The sequence below is a fragment of the Perna viridis genome, chromosome 4, assembly GCF_037379345.1.
Source record: "Perna viridis isolate PV_CMFRI_1.1 ecotype Kerala chromosome 4, ASM3737934v1, whole genome shotgun sequence".
NCBI classification, from domain to species: Eukaryota; Metazoa; Mollusca; class Bivalvia; order Mytilida; family Mytilidae; genus Perna; species Perna viridis.
Window position 1 is genome coordinate 45,230,354 of NC_142448.1, and position 26,343 is coordinate 45,256,696.

Sequence of the window (26,343 nt, forward strand, 5' to 3'; positions counted from 1 at the left end):
TTATATCACAATTGCGCATGTTAGCTAACATAAATACTCATCTGTTTAATTAATTAACTGCAATTTACAACATGTTTAATTGCAGCATATCAATCTGTAACATATCCCAACTGCAACTTGTATAATACGAGATGTTTCTTTCAACAAACCTGATCCAATACTGTTATGCGATATCTAGTTTTCATAGATTTTGTCGGGTCAACTTGATCATGGTTCATTTGTCATAATATTGAATGAGGGCTGTAAAGAAAATCTGTTGAAATAAAAAAGACATGTTGCATGGTTAGTAAACTTTTACATTCGGTTCTTTTGTTATCAGGTCGATTATACTTGTAGGTAAATATTCACCTACTCCAAACAAAACAAACTAGATGTGTTAAGGGTAGAGTTAGAGGAGATGTTTCCAGCTTGAGCTATTTATTTTAATATGAAATTAGTGTACGCAGACTGCACTGTAATCTAATCTTCGTGATCAATTGATTTTTTTTGGAAATAGCAACGGGTACTATCAATTAATCTTTACATACTTATACTTGTTATAACAATGATATATTGCTGCATACTTTTACCAACATATTTACATTAAAGATCTTTCTACACAAAGAATCTCCAATATCAAATTAAAATTTAGTATCATTAAATATTTTTATACTATAAGCAAGCTTATATTACTAGTATGTCATTTGATAGGTGATTTTAGTACTGTTTTGAAGGAAAAATAATTTATGCCATGAGACCACATGTAAAAATAATACAATTCAATCAAAACGCATAAAGCTCGAAAACGCTAAATGTTTTATTTTAAGATTTATACAGTAAATTCGTTTTATATATAGCACCAGCCCTTGGCCAAAATGCATCACTTGAAACATATGTGTTCTACTTTTCCTTAAAAAGAAATAATTGTCAATGAGATTCTTCAATTGGATTTGCATTTCAAGCAACATCATATTCTTCGGTTTAAAATACAATTTTCATCTCCCAATTTTATAATAAATGGATCAATGATGTTAAGATGTTTGTTCTTTATTTAAAGGAATTCCAAAAAGATTGTTAAAGAGTAATCAAGGGAACCAAGGTTATAGCAGTAATCAAAAGAATGTAATCCAGGGACAAAGACCAGACATGGAAAACAGACATACACAACAAAGAACATAAAGTAACTAAAATCATACATACAAAGTAACAAAAGCAAATGAGCAACTCGGACTCCACTAAAAATTGGGAGCATGGACCATGTGCCGATCAGTTTTCATGGCACAGATGGATACACCATAACGATCCACGGATTCATGATGACGACCATAAAACATTTGTAGTGATGACTTTAATCTTGTAGCAACATAACCCTGCTCCAGAAGCCTATTTGTTAGAATTCTATGGCGATTCAATAAATCTGCGTAGTTTCGGCAAGCTCTGGCATAACGTATGAGTTGTGATATGAACACTCCATACGCAGGTGCTGAAGGGATGGTGCCACAGATGAAAGGAAAGTTGACAATTTTGAATGCAAAGTCATTATGTTTGTCATAAAGTTTGGTCATTAGGTTTCCTTTAACATCGATTTCTAAGTGTAGGGCAAGATGTGAGGCTGACTTCACAGTGCCTGTAATATCCTTTAACGAGGAAGATGCAATGTATCAAATCCCCAAAATTAGGATTGTTTAAAGATAATATGTCATCTATATAACGAAAACTGAGATTAAAGGATCTAGCTAAACGATATTCTTTCTTTCGGATCAGATCAGCTATAAAGTCAGCCTCATAAGAGTGAAGGAATAGGTCAACAAGTAGAGGAGCACAATTTGTTTCCATTGGAATGCCGACCGTTTGTTGAAAAACGCGTCCTTCACACTGAACGAATATGTTATTTTAAAAGATTTGTTAAAGAGGATCAGTTTAGGTGGTTTCTTGCTCCAATCCTCTACGGTAATGTGCAAATTATTCGCAATGCTTAGGTGTAAAAGTGTGTTTCAACGATCTGATTAAAATGCACACAATTGATCCTTATAACTTTTGAAACGTTGTAGTTGGAGGAGAATCAGTTTAAAACTTTCAGATACACATATTAAATTAAGAAGTGTATTAACCGGAAGTCGAACAAATACTATAGTAAATCTGAATGCTTGTAAATCGAGGTTTAAACAAAACAACACTTGTCAAAGATGCCAACAAACACATTTAATAATGTTGCATGTTGTGGTGTACCAACAAATGTTTTTAGGTTTATTTTTTCTTCTGACCAATATTCATATACCAGTAAATAATAAAATAAAAACGGAAATAAACCTACATTCAGTTGGAACTAAAATAATTGGAGAATTCAGGATATTGATTCATTTCATTTGATGACGAAAACGCAATGATAACAATAAAATTTCCCAATTATTGCATTAATCATTGAATACTTTCATCTGAAAGAGATAGCTTCGTCAACAACCATTTTCACATTCTATTTACCCTTTATCAAGAATAGAACGACAATGTATATCATTCTGGTTATGTTTGGAGAATATGGTCCCAATCAAAAAGTCGTTGCTGCAAAATTCTTATCTCAGCGCATTCACATAGCAGTAATTAAATCATACTTTCGATAAATTAATAATACATGTCTACTGTTCCAAATCGTTCTTCGGGATTATTTATACGAAATGCGAAATGTTTCAAAAGGTACTTCCCAAGACAATGCACACATACACACATAAGAATGTCAATATATATTCATTACTTTAATACGTTTTAAAGTGAAACTTTTTCAAAAGTTTTCATATTTTGCATATTCTGAAGGGAACGTCAAATTTACATGCACATATACGTCTAACAGATATAGATTTGAAAAGAGTATCCTTAAAGTCTCATTGATTAACCATAATCTACAGCAGAATGCCTTAATTGAGTCAAATTTCGAATATTTCCCATTACTTTCTATAATTTGATTTTTTTTCTAAAAATTATTGTAAAGCCATTTTACCGCTGATGTTAATCAGTTTTAATAAAAGAAAGACAAATATCCCCATCTTGTCTTTTTTTGTTTTGTTTTGTTTTTGTTTTTTGTTTGTTTTCGTGTTAGGCTTAAAAGAAGGAACGATTTAACACACAAAAAAAATGTGTTGCATATATAGAAAAATAATGGGTCAAACATTTAAATTTATAACTTTGATATTTCAAAGCTGCCGAGGACAAAAACAGAATCGAGGTAACAATTTATTTTTGGATATTTTTCTTTTTTTCTTTCTATTTGCAAAAAAAAAAAAAAAACTGATAGTGTGACAGCTTCATAATAGTTGTATTAAAAAAGAATTTTGCATAGAAAGCAATGGGATAAATATAAAAAGTGACTCATTTGTGGCACGGTACAAATTCATAATGGTATTCGAAAACCAAACATTTTGACACAATGAGGATAAACTTACAACGAAGTATATAACTCATGAACATATCAAAATTAATATACACATTGAACATGTAGAAATGTTATTCGCGTTTTGTTTTGTTTTGAGCTAAGAAATATGTAAATGTATAAGTAGACGAGAACGGCGGAGCACAGTTTGTACTCATTGGAATACTAATTGAATATTAATAATGTTGATTAAAACTCAAGGGAATTTGTATACGTTGTTCGACAATTTTGTGTTTGATTTTATTCGATTGTAATACATGTAACAATAAGTATTGTGTAAGTTTCGTGCTTCATTTAGATATTGAGAAACAGGAATATATGTTAACATTATATCATGACTCCTGCAATGTTCCGTTTAATATCAGCTATTATTCAACAGAAAATGTAAATACAACTTTTACCTAGTTCTTTAGTATACATAGAATGTCTATTTAATTCACACCAATGTTTTCCTTCATTTTACATTATTGGATGTTTTTTGAAGGGAAATGATTTAAAATGAAATGATCATTGAAACTTTGAAAATTGAAAACTTTGGAAAAACCACAAATATAGGACTTTACTGAAACAAAAACAGTGTATGTAAAAACTCACTAACACACAGCAAGTCCAGAAAATATTACCAGTTTGACGCTTCTGTAAAACGTAGAATGTTTTTGCATTACGAAGGAGCCGTTCTATAACAGTGTGTAAGCTAGTTTAAAATCAAATCGTTTTGTAAAAAGAATTTCAGATGTCAACCAAACAAGAAAAGTCAACTCTTAAATCTTTGAGTTCTCCCAAATTGGTACGACGCGGCGTGTGTTTTCAAAAGTCATATGACTTAACTACCAAACCTTTCTTCAATTTCAAAGTAGACGTTTCTTATAAAGAAGTGGACTATGTGTGCATAAAGCTTATTTAGTTTTAGTTTTATGTGCTTTCGTCTTTATATTTTAGTCTTTATTTGAAACTATTTAAATATCAAAAAAATATTTTAATGTAGACCATTTCATTCAATAATATTGGACAATTCATTCAACAGAAAAAAATCCATGCAAATTCACATGTACTCTTCAGGAAATATTAGAACGTACTGAAAGATGCAATATAGCATTACAGTTTTACCGACTAAAACTTTCACTAAAGTGTGATATAAGTGTAATAAGATAACTTCAAAAGTCACATGACTGTATTTCCATGCTAGAGGCACCATTAACCGTCAGACTGTCAACGTTTTTCGATATATTTGGCAAATAAAGGGAATCACTGTGCTTATTATGAAATCCATTTTCCGCCGGAAGTTTATTTGCTTCATTAGCAATTCGTCTTAATCCATTCATACCACGTGATGATCTTCTGTTTGACGTCTTCCGTTGTGATGTGCTTGCATTATATAAAGTTTGACCTTTGACTTGCTTTGTTGTACATTTCCGGTACATCATGCTGTCGTATGTGGACAAACTATATGTTCTGATCATTAGTTTTTTCAGACAAACACAACAAGGGAACCAGTTGTGGAGGATCACAATCAAGTCTGCCTATAAATAAACAAAACAATATTGGACAAGATTGTATATTTTGTCTAAACACATTTAGCATTCGGATGTACCTTTTTAACAGTTACATAAAAAAGGCAACTCGTTACATACCCCATGGTCAGATGCACGCCTGCATTATATATTCTAATGTGTAAAGGAAACTGGAAGCATTCGTCTGTAACTCCAACAATAAGTTAAAGTTTAGTCAAAGACCGGTAATTAATTTGTCGGTATAGAAATAAAGTACAAAATGTGCTGTAACTTCCTCGAAAATAGTACATGGGAGAATGGGAACATCTGTACTGTAAAGAATTATTGATATTATCTGGATTAAAGATAGTAAAACGGTCTTTCTATAATGAAACGTGATTAAAAACACAGTAGAGCACTTTTAATAACGATCTTGATGTCTGGACCTTTTAATAGTCTAGCTAGAAGAAAGATCTGTGAATTTCATGTAATGTTACACATTGAATTCAAATGATTAATTATACATATAACATATAATCTACGCCAACATGTATAAAACTCCATACTACTTAATCGCAGTGGATAGCTTTAATCTAATTGATCGAAATGTTTATTCTGAGAAAAAAATGCAAGTTCCAAAGTTGAAGCAAAATTTTGCATTTCAAGTTATTTATTGTGTTCAAATGAAAATTGTGTTTTCGGTAAATAACACAGTAGAAAACAGTATTTGAATAAGGTTGAAAATACTGACAGTTACTTATTTTCGTCATCGCAATGTTTTTTTCTTGTTTATTATGATTACTATCTAAAATTGTTTTAGTTTAATTTCTGATATTCATCGGTCAATGAGAGGGCAAATACTCGTGATGGATAGACGACTTAACAAGTTACGAATGGATGTCAATAAAATTTATACAATGACCAAAATGTCGGATCATAATTGGTCACAGGATAAATCATTTTATCGGAACGCCAAACAGATTGACTCACTTAAATATGCCATATTGAGCAATCAACGAGCAATGTTTCCAATGTATGAGCGTTACATCTGTATTATAGGGAATAGCTGGTTTATGACTTTGTACACTGGTAATAGCTTGGCAAACTCGTGTCATTGATCATCGGAGCACTGTGTTCATCAGATAAGTGATGGATAATTAAATTACCTAGCTTTACTCCACATTCTTTTGAATGTAACTTGACAGGCACAGCAGAAAATGGTTTAAGATTAAAACTCCATTTTGCTTCTAAGTTGGCTTAGTCACGATTTTGTGGTTTCATGTGTATGTTAATACGGTTAAAACAAGTTGTAGATCATTCTCATTTTGGAAACATTTCCTATGAAAACTATACTCACCCTAAAACTTTCATTTGTAAAGCCATATATAATTGGATTAGCAAAGCTGTTACTCATCGCTAACCAATGAGCCGTTAGGAATAACCCAAGGAACATGTAATACTGGGAAGCAGATTGGAAGTTCATTATCTCTGGGTTTGAATCTCGCGCCATGTTAAGTCCATGAAGCGGTAACCAACACAAACCAAATATTACAACAACAATGACTAACATCTTAACGATCTGAAAGTAAATATAGAAAAATGTTTGAAAAGCGGTATAGATTCAAAAACATAGCGAGATAATAAAATATTTAAATCGATTACCCCCTCCCTTTAATTTCGTATTGACTTTTTGACACATGAATGATGGTTATAAGTATATTTTACAAAATGTGTCTCATATCGAAAAGAGTTTGTTTTGTTTGTTTACATTAATCTGAGAGGGAAGTGTAAAATAAAGCAGACTTTTCCACTTTTGATATCTTCTTATACTTTTAATATAATTGTCCTTCCTATGAATATCACTTAGATTATTAATAAGCCAGATGGTAATTCTGGTTTCATCAACCTTTCAGTGCTGAAGGTTTTTTATACCCTTTCAAATCCATGAAATAGAAAGCAAATATTCGTTTTCCTGTCGGTTTTCGGAACCGATTTACGTCATGTTTCAAACACATGAATTCGTTGTCCTGATGGTATCTGGAACCGATATGAAAAGTTCAATCAACAAGAAGCAGACACAGTACGTTAAGTGAAAAAAACTGTCTACATAGGCGCATTATGATATAATTGTTAGATTTGTACCTAGCGTGATATATATATATATATATATATATATATATATATGATAGACAGCTGTGATTGGCACGTTTGTTAGACAACAATGTTTTGCCATTCCTTTACCGATGCTTGTATCATGCAACATTTCCCTTAAGATTTTCTAAATTTTGCCATCCCAATCAAAACATTGAGAACCGTATAGAAATGTTATTCGTTATTTATTTTTTGTCAATCATTAGGTTTGTACTAGTTTTCCAATATATGTCTTGCAATATTTCATTCTGCAATTAAAGGTAATTTTTGACAAATGCATAGAATTTGCCTTGCGAAATATACTTCCTACATATTCTCAGTTTGTTATAAAAGGGGGATATACGTTGGAACGAAAAATGTGCATAGAATTTAGTCCTAATATAGAACTGCAATATGCAAGTGTGTAACAAAATGTACACTTTAGTCAAAAGTATGCATGATCGAAATTTTCAGCACCCGAATACCAGGAGACAAACACGAAAAAACCGGTAATCCATGTTAGCTCCGTCATAGGTTGATGAAGGAGGTGTGTGTTGGGGGGGGGGTCCCCCTATCAATTTGTAAGAAATGAAAATAGCGTATTTTTGTTTATAAATGCTTGCATTAATATGTGTTAATCAAGGTTTTGGGGTGCCCCTGGTGGCCCCCTTTAGATAATGCTCTGGGTCAACCAGTGTCCGTAAATAATTAAGAAACAGTTAAATGAAAATCATTGCTTCTACAAGGAAAGTGGGAACAATTATCACCACGAAATTTTCTCGAAAGAAGATATCAATATCAGAAATAGATTTTAGTCTATTAGACCGGAAAAGCTATTTTAACACTCAAAATAATTAGTCATTTTTCATCACTCAGTTGGAGGAGAATCACTATCAGATAAAATCTGTTACTCAAATATTATCAAATTAATGAGATTCGTATCTACCGATCTTCCTTTCGGAAAAGACGAATGCTCAATCGTTCAGAATTCTATTCTTTTTAGTGGAAAGAAGAAAGAGACGGTATCTTTGAACTGTTACGTGTGATCCACTAATTAACTAAACAAAGCGAAACTGACATGCACTTCAAATATTCATTGGCAGAAAAGTCGTCCGTCATGAATCATTTAGTTCCAATAAACCGAAGACTAATTGTATTTTTAGCAATGGAGAAAACAGTATTGTCTCCTGTTTCTTAAAACAACACAAAGAAGATGTTTTTCAGAGCTAGCGATATCGGATAAATGTCAATGCCTGCGGTTACTGAAGCATTCGCATCAAATGTCATACGTTTTTTGGCAATTTTATATAATAAACTGATAGCTAATTGCAATTTCGTCGTGAACTTGAGGTTTGTTTGCATTGTAATTCAAATAACGACCTTGACATTGGTCGAAATGCCAATTATGTTAAAAAGTTTAAGGTTTTGTAATGTACATCCTAAGAAGAAGTTTTGCTGCTATTATACCATCGATGTAAATAGTATACCAACTTCAATACCAACATCAAACAACGGGGAATGTTTTTGTTTTATCGAAAATTCGCGTTTGATACAGCTCAAATTTGGAAATTTCGGAAATCTTATGAAAGTTTTGCAAATCTTTTGTAGATTTAACCTAAGCATTACAAACTACCAATTAAGAATGTTTTTGTTTTGTACCGTCCCTACTCTTATATCCCTATCTTACAATGTACAATTATGTCCCGTATATCTATCGTCCTTACCCTTACTGCTGATCTTGAACTTTACGTACAAGTCTTAAACTTACAAACAAATCAAACACGTATGTATTCTTCCTTTTGGTATACCCTCACTTCTCATTCATAACGTTACGTACAGTTCCTATTTTTTACGTATACTACCGTCTTGATCCCTACCTCCTATCCCTACCTTTACGTACAGATCCAACTCTTTTGCCCGTCCCTACTGATATGTACAGTCCCTGTCACTAATTTTTCGTACAGTACCAACCCTAAGGTTCTTTTTTACTTTTTGGTATCATTGATTTTTGACAATTGGTAAAATACTGATAATGATGTCATGATCCTTTCCATTGGTTCAAACGCATTTTGATTGACATAATGATAATGGATAGATTCCTTTGTGTTACATGATACATTTCATTTCCGGCTTATCACCTAGAAAACATGCTGTATTGAACAAAAATCGAATTTCCAGCAGGTCTAGTAAAATGGACTTATGATGACAAAAATAAATGAAGTTCACATACCAGCTTCTTCATACAAAGAGATTGGTTTATAATTACACTATAAGTAAGACTTACAGAAAGTAAATATATCATTTTTACCCCTTTGTCAACTTTACTGATGAGTTCTGAAATGTGATGCTAACCGGATATGTAGCTTCGTTATCGATATATTTCTTTTATTGAGAAGGAAATTGTGATATGTGCTTCACAATGTAACTCAGAAAATGAATGCAATATTTTAAGGTCTGACCTTTAAAAATATCATCGATCCTTTTTGTCTGCCAAATCTGCTAAAATAAATATTACACCATCGGAGCAGCTGGTACCGCAACGGTCCTGAATTGGTACAGGCATTTCAAACAAAAGGTGGGTTAAATCCAGGTTTTACAGCGCACTAAATCTCTCTCTTGCGGCATGAATATTTACTTAGATGTTTGCCTATATAACGTGAACACTGCTAAATGTAACATTTTAATTCTAAAAACATGTAGCATGTATTTGTGCATTAACACATACTTTATATAAATATATATACGTCTCAGAATGTGACGACTCTTTTTCGCTACACTGCTTCATCGGATCAAATTGATACAGGGAAGATATGTAAACGTATAGAAAGGTCTGAAAAATTCCCATCGATGATAGAACTGTCAAATTTGCGATGCAAATTTTTTGTCGTTCCCTCCGTGGGACTCGAACTCGTACTGCTGTGACATCTATGGCAACACCGCCTGCACAAAGTTCAGCGCCCTAGACCACTCGGCCAACTAGGCTATATAAAAATATAGCTTTCGTCGGCCGGGTCATTCCTCCTCGTAGGATTAATCTAGGACTGTAACTTAGTACACGATGTATGGTAGTACGGGATAGTTCATTTAGATGTTATTATGTAGGATAGAGGATCAAATTAATGATGCATGTCACAACAAATCAATGTTATACAAAGGTGTCAGAATATGACGACTCTATTAGCTACACTGCTCCATCGGATCAAATTGATACAGGGAAGATATGTAAACATATAAAGGTCTCCAAAAATTCCCAACGATATTAGAACTGTCAAATTTGCAATATTAATTTGATCCTCTATCCTACATATTTTTATATAGCCTAGCTGGCCGAGTGGTCTAGGGCGCTGGACTTTGTGCAGGCGGTGTTGCCATAGATGTCACAGCGGTACGAGTTCGAGTCCCGCGGAGGGAACGACCAAACATTTGCATCGCAAATTTGACAGTTCTAACATCGTTTGGAATTTTTCAGACCTAGATATATATATAAAAAAAACTTTTACTATTATAAAACATTTCTATTTTTACTCATAAGTATTGTCCAAAATTGTGTTATAATTTTTCGAACAAATTGTGTGGTCGGGTATTTAATGTTCCAGTCCAATATTTTTTAGTTCGTCCTTCAAAATCACATGAATGTCAACGTTTTGTGTTTTCATGCCATATCTAAACAGTCTAATTCCCTATCAACACGTAACCATAATGATTTTCGTCTTAGTAAGGCCACCATACACCCTTGAATTGATTCTTTTAGGAGGCTTCAACGTCTCTGGACCTGCTTTGGCCTTTAGATCAATTAGTCATAATGATAATTTGAGGAAGTAATCACCAATAATAATAGCGTTCATCAAAGCATTTTAGCACAACTGAGTGACAAAATAAATAAAACATATTGATCCTCAATGAAAAAAGTTGCAATATGATTCTAAATGGACCTGGAGTTCTCACATCCATCAACCGAGTTTATATGAAGCTGTTAAAACAATCGTCGAACCATTTTTCCTTAATGAATGTTTAAACACGTCTAAGGAAAAGTTACTCGGGATAAAGCTGTATGAAAACGATGGATAGGTCACAATCTATCGTTTTCTTTAGTAAACTTGATAATCGACATTTTTATCGGACAATAAAGGATCCTTTTCAAATAAACATTTAAAGAACTAAGAACTTTCATGTTTAAAAGTTTAGAAAAAAAATGCATATCAAATTTTTCCTGAACAGCACATACTTATATATGCCAAATGCAATATGCAATATATATTTTGTTCAATTGTTGCTATTATGCTTTCTTTTTTCTTGATTTTATCGTTAAAAGAATGTTAAGTATTCAAGCAATATTAACCCAAGATATACTTTTTTACTGTAATATTACGTGATGATTAAGCGTTTGGTTACATAAAGTTTCTGTTTGTAGACAATACATTAATGACAACAAAACCTAGTGATGTATCAAAGCCTTTAGTTGTATGAAAAGAAACTGCTGCGACGTGTGAAAACGCTGTTTTCAGTATTTGAATGTCGATTTTCATGCTTTGGAAAGTGATTAGTTGTCGTAAAATAAATTTGAATTTTCTTATTTAACTGTCTGTTGAAGTGTTAGATGAATAAGAAGCAACATTTGACTTTTTAAATCCAGTAGGTCAATCTGTCAACATGTCCCACTAGTATTCATTTGTGTTTTGATTCTATTCTCATTGAACGAACCACTATTTTTATCCAACATTCGCAAACTTTATCAAAAAATATAATAAGTTTATTATTTTCTGTTTGATTTATCCATCGGGTAGAAGCACTGATAATTAGTTTGGTAAGTGTAAGCTAGTAGTCAAGTAGTTCGGACCTGTCTCTTTTACTTAACTAAGCGTTGCTGTATGACTGATTTTTATCGGTTTTCATGACCCTTCTATGACATGTATTATTTGTAATCACTGTAGTTTTCATTCATTCAAACTTCTCGTGTTTATAATAGACACGCTTCATTAAGATAATAATTAGTTCTCTTCACGTCTTCCCAGAAACATGGATAGTTCTAAAATATCTCAGTTAGAACATGGAATACAAACAGTTATTGATTATCCATTAAGTTCAGAAAAAACAAAGCTCTCAGTATTTTTTATACATACAATTTCTGAAATGGCGATATTCTACACACGAATAATATTAACCATAAACAAGGAAAAATAAACATGGCCATAAAAAATGGTAAATAAGACCCGCAAAAAAATCGAAAGCAGATATACAACTCAGATTATCATCTAGGCACATCGGAAAAATAAGGACCATTTTTTTTACATTTAGTTAACCTTAGGGAACTAACATAAGTATAACAAACCACTTAGCTGCAGTTTACAACAGGGTATGAGTAGAGGTCGGTTTTAACGCCTGCAACAGTATACATTTGTGGTATTATTCAAACACGTAACTTACCATCATTGTTTAGTAACCATGTTTTCATCCGACTCACTAATTTCTCACAAAATTTTTCTAATAAATCTTTTAAGAGTACGCGCTCCGCTTGAACTATGGTTCATGATTTAATGTGTAATTTTGAAAGAATAATCAAGGGAACCAAGGTTATAGCAGTAATCAAAAGAATGTAATCCAGGGACAAAGACCAGTCATGGAAAACAGACATACACAACAAAGAACATAAAGTAACTAAAATCATACATACAAAGTAACAAAAGCAAATGAGCAACTCGGACTCCACTAACAACTGGGAGCATGGACCAGGTGCACCGGTAGGATAAGCGTCCTCTGCTTTTCTAGAAACACCCGCCGAGTTGCTCATAAAAAGTCAAGTCCGGGGTAGACAAACGAGGAAAGGAAAACTATGATCTGTTGAATAAATCAGTTTTCATGGTGTTGATGGATACACCATAACGATCCACGAGTTCATGATGACGACCATAAAACTTCTGTAGTGATGACTTCAATCTTGTAGAAACATAACCCTGTTCCAGAAGCCTATTTTTTAGAGTTCTAGCGCGATACAAAAAGTCTGCGTAGTTTCGGCAAGCTCTGTCATAACGTATGAGTTGTGATATGAACAATCCATACGCAGGTGCTGAAGAAAAGTCATCACGTTTGTCGTAAAGTTTGGTCAATAGTTTTCCTTTACCATCGATTTCTAAGTGTAGGCCAAGATATGCGGCTGACTTCACAGTGTCTGTAGTATCCTTTATCTCAACTTCTTTGGGGTAGATGGGATGTATCAAATCCCCGAAGTTAAGATTGTTTAAAGATAATACGTTATCTATATAGCGGAAACTGAGATCAAAGGATCTAGCTAAACGATATTATTTCTTTTGGATCAGATCAGCTATAAAGTCAGCCTCATAAAAGTGAAGGAAAAGTTCAGCAAGTAAAGGAGCACAATTTGTTCCCATTTGTATGCTGACCGTTTTGTTGAAAAACACGTCCATCACACTGGACAAATATGCTGTCGATTAAAAATTCCAGCATTTTGTAAACATCTTCCTCTGTATATTTGAAAGATGATTTGGAATTATTTCTTACAAAGTATGAAATAAATCCTTTAATAAATAGGCAGTGTACTGCTGAACCTAAGTTCCACTTTCTCTATTTTTTTTTGCCTTTTTCCATATGACACACTATTACCTTTCAATAACAGAACAAATTGACAAATTAAGGGCGTACAAATATTCTATAAATTAATGAGAACCAGGGAAGACATCTACATCAAGTCATTGTGGCAAGAAACAGTTAAAAAAATCCCCATGAGTATAAAACTAAGTCTTTGTTACAGTTAGTAACAGATTTATAAAAGGTCTATCCATGTAGCCATTCCATTGCTTCTCTATTAAAACATTATTAAAATTGAAAACAAATGCATTTGATGTTTTCTTTGTCATGCAAAATTGGTTTTTAAGTCTACCCCGTCATAATGACTCCAAGCCAATCACGTGGGAACAATAAAATAACCGCTAGAAAAATGTCAGCACAGGAGAGCTAATTCAGAGGTTTAATTCACAAATTGCCATTACAGTTTACTGATATTTGCGTATCATTTTTCATCATTTCCCTCGACGTACTTTACATTAAAGGAATGAGTGTAGAAACTGACACCGGCGTTAATGGACAAATATTCAATAACATCGCCTCCAAATCACATAAGTACTATTATGTTAGTGTGTTTTTCATAAAATGGTCGTCAGATTTTTGTATCAGTTTTATCAGGAAATAGTGCTTTAGAACTTACATGCTGGAATAAAATTGTAAATTTCACAACAAAGCTTATCGTGACTATTGACAAGTCTTTGTATCTAAAGTAATACTAAATATCTGTTGGGTATGAAAACAGATATAGTTCCATATGGTCTGCTGTCTCGTTTACCTTATGAAGTTGATTTTTATGAGAGTTTTAGCATGCTAATTGTCATTTTTGGAAATACATTTGTAAAATATACATGACCTTGAATAGATTTATTTTATTTGATGAACAATTGGCATAAAGTGATTTTATACATTCTACCATAAATATTACGAAATCCTATCCCACACACTGTTTATTCCGTATATTTATGTATTTCTAATTATGAGTATCTTGTTCAGACTCCCTTGAAGTTTTGGACTACAATAAATTTTTTTCGTATTTTTTTTTTGTTAATGATACAAACAAATAAAAATGTAGGACGTACTTGTGTGTTAATACTTATTTAACGCAACATCTATGAATATTCTACCCATGATATGAACACAAAGGTAATGCTGAAGAATAATCCAAGTACATATTTTCAGCAGTTTTTCGAGTTTCTTCAAAAAAAAAAAGAAAATCGAGCGATATACTCCAATACATTTCTAGCACTCATTAACGTTGCCAGAAGACGATAACAAAAATTAAAATATAATAAGTAACAGAGTGGCTTACTATGATATCTACAACTTATCACCAAAAAAGGAAGACAATCAATAACAATCACTGACAAAATATCATCCTGTAAAACCATTAGTAATAGGATAGTTAATTGGAAAGAGTGAATAACCAAAATATTATCACGAGTGCCGAAGAACGCCTAGATTTAATGAGTGTGCGGAACTTGTTCCACGCACGAGTTAAATCCTTCAGCGTTTTTGGCACGAGTGATCATATATTGGATATTCACGATAGCCTTTGGACTTAACCATCATACATTGTAGCAAAACAAGAAAGGTCGGTCGAAGGAATCAAAAATCATAATTAAAATAATAAATGTGTTGCTTACAATTAAGAACAACTACTTTCTTGTATTTTTACTGAAACAAAAACAATCAAACATATGATACTGATAAAAACCGATTCATCGAGCTCAATGGAATGTATAATTAGGTAGAACAATCTAAGGTTATTTCTACAGTCATATATATTTTTCAGACACTGTTAGCTTGATACGGATTTTCATACCAAAATAATTCTTCCCGATAGGCGTCCGGGAATACACCATAGAGATAGGCCAAATAACAAAAGGTGCAAAACAGTTGTGAATAATTTTCAGGATCAAAATACATCGAATGTTAGGTTAAAAATAGGTCAAAAGATGTAACTCTTGTAGCTGATTTGATCATTAGCATAGTGATCCTCAATGAGTTGTAACGCAAGAATAGAGGAACTTGTTTGTAGATTACAAACTGAAGCAACAGTATATTATCCGGATGTTATCATAGTGTTTCAACGTATTTCAAATTTCGACAATTGTATCCATTCATACAGTTGTGAATATTAGAGACTAAAGGTTATATTAGAATAATAATTCTACAAACGGATTTGTCAATCATATATATATTTGGTTTAGGAAGATGTCGAAAAGGTGTTCTTCCTACAGGCAGGAAAACTCGTCATCACATTGTACAATCTGATTCGTCATTAAATGGTTTCAAATGATGAGTTTCGGGACCTTTACATGACCAAGCTTCCCGGTTTATTGACTACCTTTTTCAGCAATGTCAAACAAATAGATGAAATAGTGTTTACCACGAACAAAAATCTCAACGTAATGCAACCTGTTTTGATAAGTGATTATGTGCACAAACTCCAGTTTTTATGTCATAACACGTACGGTTATATCAGCAGGGAGATTCAGGGAGTAATTGCTGTCGTGTTTAGAATTCCTCTATCGATAAGGACACGTGCGTTGTTTAATTGGAATGATATTATTTTTTTTCTCATAATCTAAAGAACAATATCAGATAGTAGAAAATCATAAAATGATCTTATGTAAGGAAACCTCCTTAAATACATTATTGATATATTTATAATCCTTTTCAAGTTAAATCGGTTGATTTGTGCCTTGTTGTTAAAAAAATAATTTCGTTCATTCATATTTCAAGGTTACAATAAACTCGTTTATGTTGCAAAGTTTTCATTCCCTACCCACTTCTAGAGATTATTAAAAACATCTAAGTTTTACAACTCACAAAATTTTAAAAAAGTCACCACTTAGATTTTTACAATACTACATATTGTGGAAATTCATATCGTCTGTATTTACTGCTCGTTGTCTCCAATTGCTTTATGCAGCTATATTTTTCTTTCGCAATTTCGCACGCTACTATATGTAACTATATCTTTATTGACAATGGTACATTGTTCAATTGTACACCTCTTACTTTTCTCAGAAAGGTTTTAGACAATTTTAGACACATTAACATTACCAAGGTATACCATTAACACATGTAGTATTAGATTGCACTCAGTATGGAATACCGTCATGTTACATATATAATACATTTTTACATCAACACCATTGCAAAAATCGACACAAATAATACTTTCAAACCTGTAAAAGGGGCATCATGTTGTTTAATTATCACAACAAACTAATGAGCAATATTATTCAATAAAACTTATGTGCTTATTAGCTTCATAAATAAGTCAAAATGGCTAGCAAAACGTCAAAATTTCAGTTGTTAATTACATAACTATTCATTGAAAGAGAATATTTTTTTTCCTATTTATTTTCTTACTCATGTTTCGTGACCCAGTTCTTTCTGAACGATTTTTGAAAATGATATTTTAATTAATAAAATATGGCTAATAACATATGATTTAAGCTGTAGAAGGCGTTTAATTGCAAAGATTTTCTTTTTCGCTCCGATGTTTTCGCTTGACAGAAAGACCTTGGTTTACACTGTTTCTTTGGTAAGGCGAGTTACTGAAGGGTTGACACAGTGAACGTTGAAGATCAGTTTCTGAAACCAAATGCTTTGTGAACAGATTGATTTTTCAATTTTCTTTTCCTTGCTACTCAAAAGATATCTGAATAATTTACTTCACTCGATCAGATAATGAATTTGTCAATATTCTACACAGTTTAAAAATTGGCATAAATGTGTGCTAATAGGAGGGGAGAGTCCAAATAAACGTCGAAACTAGTAACTGATACCCGTTTATATATAATTGGGTTGTTCATTTAGTTAAGTAGTCCTGAGCATTCCCAATTTATGAGATAACATAAAGATGCCAAAAATTGGGTATTATCGATGAATGGCCTGTTTTAGAATTGATTTAGAGCAATTTGCTGTTGAGAGGAAGTTGACTTCTGCAGGAAAAACCTTAGGTCGATGTAATCTTTCATCTATTGATGTTTTCTTTAAAACAGTAGGAATTATTCTTGCTATACGAATAATGTTCACATTTGTGACCTATGTTAGTCATCTTTATGTTCCTTTAAAATGAAAAGTTATAAAACAAGCAATAAGGTGAATGAGTACATTATATTCATAAAAATGTAAGTCGTTGTCAAGCGCATTGTTCACACAGGCAGTGGTTGTATCATGACCAAGCGCATTTTTCAAGTAGTTATTGCGCAGTCGTCAAGTAAATTATTCAGGCGGTGGATGGTTGCACCACAACAGAACACATTATTCAGGTAGTGGATGCTCCAGAGTTAGCTGAATTATTCAGGTGGTGGTTGCTCCGTCGAAAATAGAAAAAGTCATCAAGCGTAATATTCAATTAAGCAGAAATCGTGAACTTAACGATTACAACTATTAAACATTCAATCAATCCGTGAAAAAACTAAAATGCTATGCTAAAATGTTTAAGCTATTGTTATCAAGGTTATTCTAACTAAGATATGCCAAAACAATTGATCGTTCAAGGTATAACTTTTTTATGAGTAAATTTAAGAAGGAAACAAGCACTTCAGTCGGTTTACAAAACAAAAACGCAATCACAGTGAAACAATTACCTTGATTTAACATGTTATCTGTATTTCAGTTTAGAGTGGATTAATTTCTGTTCATCCGTATGATTGAACCCAACGAACGAATAAAATAAAAACCGAACTAAATATTTGATGAACAAACTTGGACGACAAGATTTGTACCGGTGACTAGTACGTTTTGCTTTAGAATAGACACAGAATAAAAATACAGCAATAAAATGAAAGCAATGATTAAAAAAAATCAAAACGAAATAAAAATAAGAAAATAAGCGAAAAGCTACTGTTTTTGCTTAATGTGGTAATTATGATTTAACCTATCAACAATAAATACTCATGTAATTATGGTGGTTTTCGTTTAGGTAAAACAAAGTGAAACGGGGGAATTTGATTTAAGGGAAGGAGATTAAGATATAAATTGGATACACTTAAGAACAATTCAATGTGAAATTATAATGTCAATGATCTATCATAAACAAACTTATATGTGCTACATTAGATAGACACATGGCATGTTTATGGACGTTTTTATGTTTTCTTGTTAATATTTTATCATCGATGAGTGTAAAATATAACCGTAATTTCATTTCTTTTCAATTGTAACATTATCCTGGTATTTTAGATGTTTAAAACAATCTGTAGGTGCCAACAGAAATATAAAAAAAACATCTTAAGGAGGTAGAAGGGACAAAACTTTTGAAATCAATTATAAGTTTGTATTATATTGAATTTCACCAAAGCCTATCAAGCATTCATTTGAAACATAATGAATTCAATCCAATTTACTTTGATATTTACATGAGATTTACACAAGCGTACCAATGATTTGTAATAATTATGCCCCTTAACCTAGGTCTATCTCCTTAAATGAATCCTCATTTAATTAAGGGTCGAACATTAGTTCATGCAATAGACTGCCGGGTGATTTGTTTATTATTTGATATAGCTTTTGGTTCTTAAATTCCTGGTTTCTACTTCCTCTTCATCAATTATTTAAGTATGTATTGCAAATAAAGATCATAGGACTAATGGTTACGATCAACTCATTTTGTCTCTTCAATTATTAAAAAAAAAACATAAGACAGTTGAAAGCTACGATAACGGGGTACTGGCTTGAAAAAAATCTACTGGTTGGCTTGGCCTAGAACTTATTTGTATAATCTACTGTCTGCTCTAGCTTAAACTTTGAGAAGTTATAAAATCTACGTTGTGGTTTTGCTTAGAATCAGAGAATGTAGAAAATATAACGAAAGGCTCACATGTTCGTTATTTTCATTCCGAAATCGTATGTTTTTCAGGTAGGTAGATTGTTTTAATAATGCGTTCTAAATCATTTTTCGTAAACTTTATTTTCAAAGTGGACAGTTGTGATTACTTGTGTAAATTGGTAGTAAGAAAACATATGTCCATTAAATCATATAGGTAAAACCAAAATGCAATATAGTCAAAATTGTTGTTACTCAAATGGAACTAGTATAGTATGAATTACTAAAATTAACCCATTGGTTTATGTTTTCGCTGTTGGTTTAACAATTGGCATGAAAGCAGACTGTTTGGTCAGTAACTTACCTCTATAATAAAACGGTTTATTTGTTTTACTGAAAACACAACAATGTATGAAAATAGAATAAGTCAAGGTTTCAGACTAAATCGAAGTTTGATATTATTTGGTTTTAAGGTAAGCATCGTCTTGTAGATTAATAAATCATATAGTTCAAAGTTTCATATCTTGGAAAACATCTAAATATGATTCTTCATAGTTGTTGAGAATCTTCTCTATAAAATATCAATATATTTAAAACAAAACACATTTTTTATTTCACAACTGCCGACAAAATCAGTAATTTCAATTTCCTGGACGAATTATCTTTCCCTATATAAATGTCGTTTTTATTACATATGCTGTATCCTGTATCTTTCATAAGCTTTTACAAGTGTTATTTATATTAAACTACAATGTCTCGTTCTTTATTTCCACAGAGATATATGACTGACTTATAAAGAATGTCTGAGATCTTGGTTGTATAAAAGTTACGTAATATCATGGAACAGAAAAGAAATAAACGTCTTACAGTAACTTTTGTGAATGCTTTACGTCACTGACGTTTTTGTCATGAGGGAATTCTTTTATTGTCCTGATGACAATGCCAATGACGGGAATAAAGATTATGATGCTTCTCGCTTACCTTCAGTGATTGAAACTGTTTTGGATGAAATTATGATCAGAATGTAATCATACTTTTCTACCGGTATTTCAATGGAAATTAAACACATAGGTATCAAAATACAAAACATACCAGTTTTATATATTGTAAATTTCGATATGCTGTACACGTGTTTCAAGGAGTAAACTCTCATCAGCAGCATTAAAATCAAATATGTAGGAAGATCATAACCAAAATATTAGTTGTATACAAGAAGTACTCATAACCAAAACTATCGAAATAGGAAGCCAAATCCATCACCGAGAGGTTCTACCATATGCAGTGCAAGAGATGAAGCCTCGGTGTTTAACGTATTTTTAAATTTGGAATACTGCAAGATTTCAAAAATAGTGTAGATAAAATATGATATTATTCGGGGTCAGACAAGTCTGACTACTGGGTTGGTGAATACCCTCGGGGACCTCAAGTCCACCAGCAGAGGTATCGACCCAGTGGTTCTTAAATACAAAACATACCAGTTTTATATATTGTAAATTTCGATATGCTGTACACGTATGTCAAGGTACGAAATAGAAGATGATTGTCATTAATATACTGCAAGGCTATGCAAAAAATATATAACTTACAAATGTTCATGGACTACAGTTTTGTTTTTTTCTATGGTAATGCTGTTCTGAGATTTGTTTGTCACATACTGTTTTTTTCAGTGAAATTTTCCATAAAAATCATTATAACTTGGCGAATGTAACTACTATATAATTTGGAAACATGGTCAGCATATTTAAATTGATCAGTCACTTTTTATATAAGAGTAATGATAAAAAAAATGCACTCTACTTGATTTAAAGAAAAGTTATTAACAAAACAAGTTCCCCCAATGTGTTCGAAAACCCTAAAAATATTTGTTTGCAAAATAACACTTACACTGGTCAAGCAAATGCGATATAAAAGTAAACAAATAAACAAAATTCACAATAAAATGAAATAATAACAGTGCATAACAACAAAAGAAAACATCATGATCCGGGTTCGAATCACTTGTTACTGAAGACAAGTTGAGAAAAACGCCAACACCACTATAGAGTCATGGCGGCCGACATTAAATAAAAATCAGTTTATTAGTTGCATCATGTTTTTGAAAAGCAGACAATCTAACAGCAATTCAATAAAGGGGAAAAAGCTTAATTTGTTTCACTGGCCGAAATATGTTTTTTTGGCATCTGAAGTTGTTTTATTATTTGTTGTGTGTGAAATTTGTGTTCTTTTTGGAATTTTACATAATTAAATATGAATTATGAGAAAAATTTCTAGAAGTTAACTTATTGTGTTTACGATATTTCTGAATCAAAATTAGATTTGTTTCCTAGAAAAAGCTTTCCGTGTTTGAAACCAACCGTATATTACTACAGTCTTAGAATCAACAGCTAACGGTAAAACAATTTATATTAGTAAAATAGAAATTTAGGATGTGGACTACATTTGAAATTCTTCATTCCAGTAACAATATAAAAACCGTCAAAACCTTTCCATTCACAGAAACGTTGTATTGACTACAGAGCTTTCAGTAAAGACAACACAATGACGTGTACTATAAAAATATAGGAGACGTGTAATGATCCTGTCAGTAGTTTATTATGAATCAATCGATGCTGTCCCACATAAGACAGACCCACGACATGTTTATGGAGTGAATACAATTCTTAAGCAAGTTCTACAATTCCCAGAGGGTTCATAACAAAATCATACTTCAGCTATAATTGACTCTAAACGTCAGTAGCAAATAATAGCTGTCCCTCATCGGTATCTATGGGATTATATTTTTAAACGTGTATGACGTAACAGCGGAGGGATATATGTCAAATAAATATGCAGTCACATGCCGGAGTACTAACGTCTTGTTTAAAGAAACATTTCGACAATATTTAAGATGATAAACGTAACCGTAACGTTAGTGTTAATATACTTATTACATCAAACAAATGCTCATTTTTAATGAAAATTACACTTGGCGTTAGCAGTTTAATTGATTACGGTTGTACAGATACTTAATTAACTTCTTATCATAAAGTATGCTTATGACAGCAGCCGGTATTAAAATACACAAAAAATAAAAAAGAAAACTATACCTCGTATAGTACACATAATCTAAAATCAAGAAAATACCATAAGTAACAGACATAAAGATAAAAATAAAGAAAACAGAAAGAGACTTCAATATGTTTCACTATTATCATTTCACGAGTTATCAAAACAAGTCTTAAAACGTCGGTTGTTAAAGTGGCATATTTAACAAATAAAAAACAAAAAACAAAACAAATACAAAACAAACAAAAAAATCAAAACAAAACAAAACTAAACAAAACTAACAAAAAAAAAACAAAACAAAACAAAAACACAAATTATGTAACATAAGGTAGCATGATTCAACTCATTCAAAAGCTTTATATTACTATTGTTTTACAAGTGAATGAATTGATATTGGGTTAAAGTTGACAGGAACGTTTCGAATTAGCCATTTTCTAAACATCGTTTATTCGTAAGATCCCTTTTCACTTGGAAAATTTCATCTTGCAAAAACAAACTTCAAACAAGGGCAACTATATATGGTAAATTAAGATATAGTTAACTGGCTGCTTCATTTATGAATTGTACCTTTAAACAAAGAACAAACACACACCAATTCATTTGTCGAAGATACCTTCAAACAAGCAACGTTGACCGATACAATTGAAATATTTACCTTTATTTTGGCCCTAAGTTGATGCATATCTCGTTCAATGTGACAATTTCCTGGTGCTGTTCTTTTCCACAATATTATGCCTATCACCAAATAAGTAATGAAAAGGATAAAAAGGGGAATGATATACGTCAATAATAAAATAAAAACGGTATAAATTTTTCTTGACAAATATGGTGGCCAATGTTCGTCGCACATTGTTTTTCCATTTGGAGTTTTCGTTGTCCGTCCAATGAAAAGTTGCACAGAAGCCAAAGATATTGCACAAATCCAAACGCCGCAAATTACGTATTTACCACGTCGATACGTTAGACGACGATGTAACGGAAATGTAACAGCAATGAAGCGATCAACACCAATCGCCATGTTGGTAAAAACACTTGCTGCTACGGAGAGCGGTTGTAAAAATAAGACCAAAGCACACATTAAATCGGGGAAAACCCATTGCTGGAATACGACGTCAACTGAAGTAAAAGGCATACAAAATATTGCCATTACTAAATCAGAAGCTGCTAAATTAATAAGGTATATTCGTAAATCTGTACGGGATCGTCGTCCTCTAGCAAACACTATCACAACAAATAAATTCCCAGTTATTGATAAAATTGTAGTCAGTGTATAAAGTACCAGTAATCCAACCTTTCCTTCCTTTGTTAGAGGTGGATAATGACCAAATGTCAGGTTTGTTGAAAAATTTGACATATTTGCCACCATTCAAACTTTATGATATATAATCATATGAAACGATATAAACATTTATAATCCTCAATCTGTTTTAAAACATCACAAACAATGATGTTATTTCAAAAGTTCAGTTTCCTGATGCCTTCGAACATAATAATCCGTTAATATTTACCGGTACTGCAAAAGTAAAATCCATCCTGACACTCAAGCACTCTCTAAACAAAAAAAAACTATTATTTTGGCACAACCCACAACTTTTAATACGTATATTTTACATTTCTAATTCAAGGAGATTTAATCCAAAGTTATAAAAATTGTGGTCTCTGCTCTTCAGCATATATTTTTCCTTGAAGTAATACACGTTTGATATTAGGTATAACCTTTTTCCTAAGTCCAGTCATCATATTCGTAACTTCCCCATACAAAAGTGTATGCCAGAATAATACGGGTGTAATTGATTGACATAGGAAACTTACATGAGGATTCTCAATAATTAATTGTGAAATAAATTTCTGTAAATACGAACCGGTAAGTCTTATCTGTTTCACCAGAGATCATGGTCTAGAAATAAGCCTAATTAATAAAACCAATACACAGAGTTCAGAATATACTGTACAAGAACAATATGACATTCATTTTTCCTCCTGGATTAACGTTAGATCGTTATTACCTGTCCTATCAAATTAGCCTTATGATTGTTTTGCACAATTTGTTGTAAATATATGCGTGTCCGAAGCATATTCATGAATGCTCAATCAACAAGTTATTGCATATTTGCTGTAATGTTTGATAATAATCACCTATGTATAAATAGAATAAAACACAATTACATCAAGTAAACACTATGCCTATGGTATTTAAAGGGAATTGTTCTAAGAGTAATCAAGGGAACCAAGGTTATAGCGGTAATCAAAAGAATGTAATCCAGGGACAGACCAGACATGGAAAACAGACATACACAACAAAGAACATAAAGTAACTAAAATCATACATACAAAGTAATAAAAATAAATGAGCAACTCGGACTCCACTAAAAACTGGGAGTATGGACCAGGTGCACCGGTAGGGTAAGCGACCTCTGCTTTTCTAGAAACACCCGCCGAGTTGCTCATAAAAAGTCAAGTCCGGGGTAGACAAACGAGGAAATGAGTGATTGTCTTTCAATATCACACGAAGGCGCAGGCATTACTTAAAAGACATTCTTACTAGGGAAAATAGCAGTATTTATTTCACTGCATTAGGTTGACCAATCGTGTACTAAATGTCTCCACAGCTCAATAGTGTAATTAAAGTTTTGTTTGTGGTCTCGTCCTAAAATATAAATCATTATTTTGTTCAACAAATCATTGAAAGTAATCGTTTTGGAATTATAATTCCAAGATTTGGGTTACACTTACTCTGATAAGATCAATGTATGATGTAGGTACAAATTACCGTTGCTTCAGTTTTCTATTGTTTAAGTTTGTAATCTGTAGTACCGACAATACTAACCTTTTCAAGTTTTTTCAGTAATTTCTAATTAAAACTAGGACTCAAAAATCATTTTTTGTTGTAGTACTATCATTCAGAAATAGAAAAAAATCACTATGGGAATAGAGGTTGACCATCTTTTTTTTCCACCACCATCAAAAGTTTGAAGGTACCGGACGTTTTGCTTTATTTGGTTCCGCACTCATTTGTAATATGCAGTCTTTTTAAAATTACATAAACAATGCATTTTGAAGGATAAAAAAATAAACTTAATTTTTTTTTAAACTGAAATTCTTTGTGAATCTGAGAGAGAAAAATCGTCATTACAAACTTTGTCAGTACACCAATCTGTTCGTTCAAAGTTCTACTTCCTTTCATCTGAATAGGGTACACGATTGGTCAACCTAATGCAGGGAAATAAATACTACTATTTTCCCTAGTAAGAATGTCTTTTAAGTAATGCCTACGCCTTCGTGTCATATTGGAAGACAATTACTTTTTTAAAGGTAAAAAATCAAATTATCCATAGGACAGATATCTATTTGGTTAGACATGCATCCAGATAAGCAACAATGCGTTCTTGGGAACGAGAGCAAAATAGAATGTAAAATAGATGATGGAAATTGAAAATTAATACAAAAACAGGGAACATGATAATGCATTAAAATATGATTATGGTATTTTTTACATCTTTTAAATGTTTATTACTTACCTAGGATTTTGTTATTTGTTAGAATCGAATGTTTTTAAGTAAGATGTTTAGTTTAAAAAGAAATTTGTATTTTTCCTGGTTGATTATTTGTCTAGAAATTACAGCCGTACCTAACACAATACACACAAAAAGCAGTGACGTGGATTTCATTGACAAGTTCTGATTCTTACAGTCTGTAGACACATTTTTATGAGCAACTCGGCAGGTGTTTCTAGAAAAGCAGAGGTCGCTTACCCTACCGGTGCACCTGATCCATGCTCCCAGTTTTTAGTGGAGTCCGAGTTGCTCATTTGCTTTTGTTATTTTGTATGTATGATTTTAGTTACTTTATGTTCTTTGTTGTGTATGTCTGTCTTCCATGTCTGGTCTTTGTCCCTGGATTACATTGGTTTGATT

General features: G+C 32.3%; 1 protein-coding gene across 1 annotated transcript; it reads right to left on the bottom strand.

The window, feature by feature from the left end:
• Positions 1-2,708: 2,708 nt before the first annotated feature.
• On the bottom strand, positions 2,709-24,430 carry LOC148620249 (prolactin-releasing peptide receptor-like). Its single transcript, XM_088580968.1, has 3 exons — positions 23,085-24,430; positions 6,248-6,469; positions 2,709-4,920 (listed from the first exon to the last, which is right to left on the bottom strand). The coding sequence occupies exons 1-3, from the start codon at positions 23,793-23,795 to the stop codon at positions 4,555-4,557; spliced, it is 1,299 nt and encodes a 432-aa protein (XP_088437094.1). The 5' UTR covers positions 23,796-24,430; the 3' UTR covers positions 2,709-4,554.
• Between the last annotated feature and the right edge of the window lie 1,913 nt (positions 24,431-26,343).

Coding starts and splice junctions, on each gene's coding strand:
- LOC148620249 (XM_088580968.1), bottom strand. CDS start 23,795: ATGGTGGCAAATATGTCAAATTTTTCAACAAACCTGACATTTGGTCAT. Junction 6,470..23,084: donor AACTTAGGGCCAAAATAAAG/GTAAATATTTCA, acceptor ATTTACTTTCAG/ATCGTTAAGATGTTAGTCAT. Junction 4,921..6,247: donor TTACAAATGAAAGTTTTAGG/GTGAGTATAGTT, acceptor GTTTATTTATAG/GCAGACTTGATTGTGATCCT.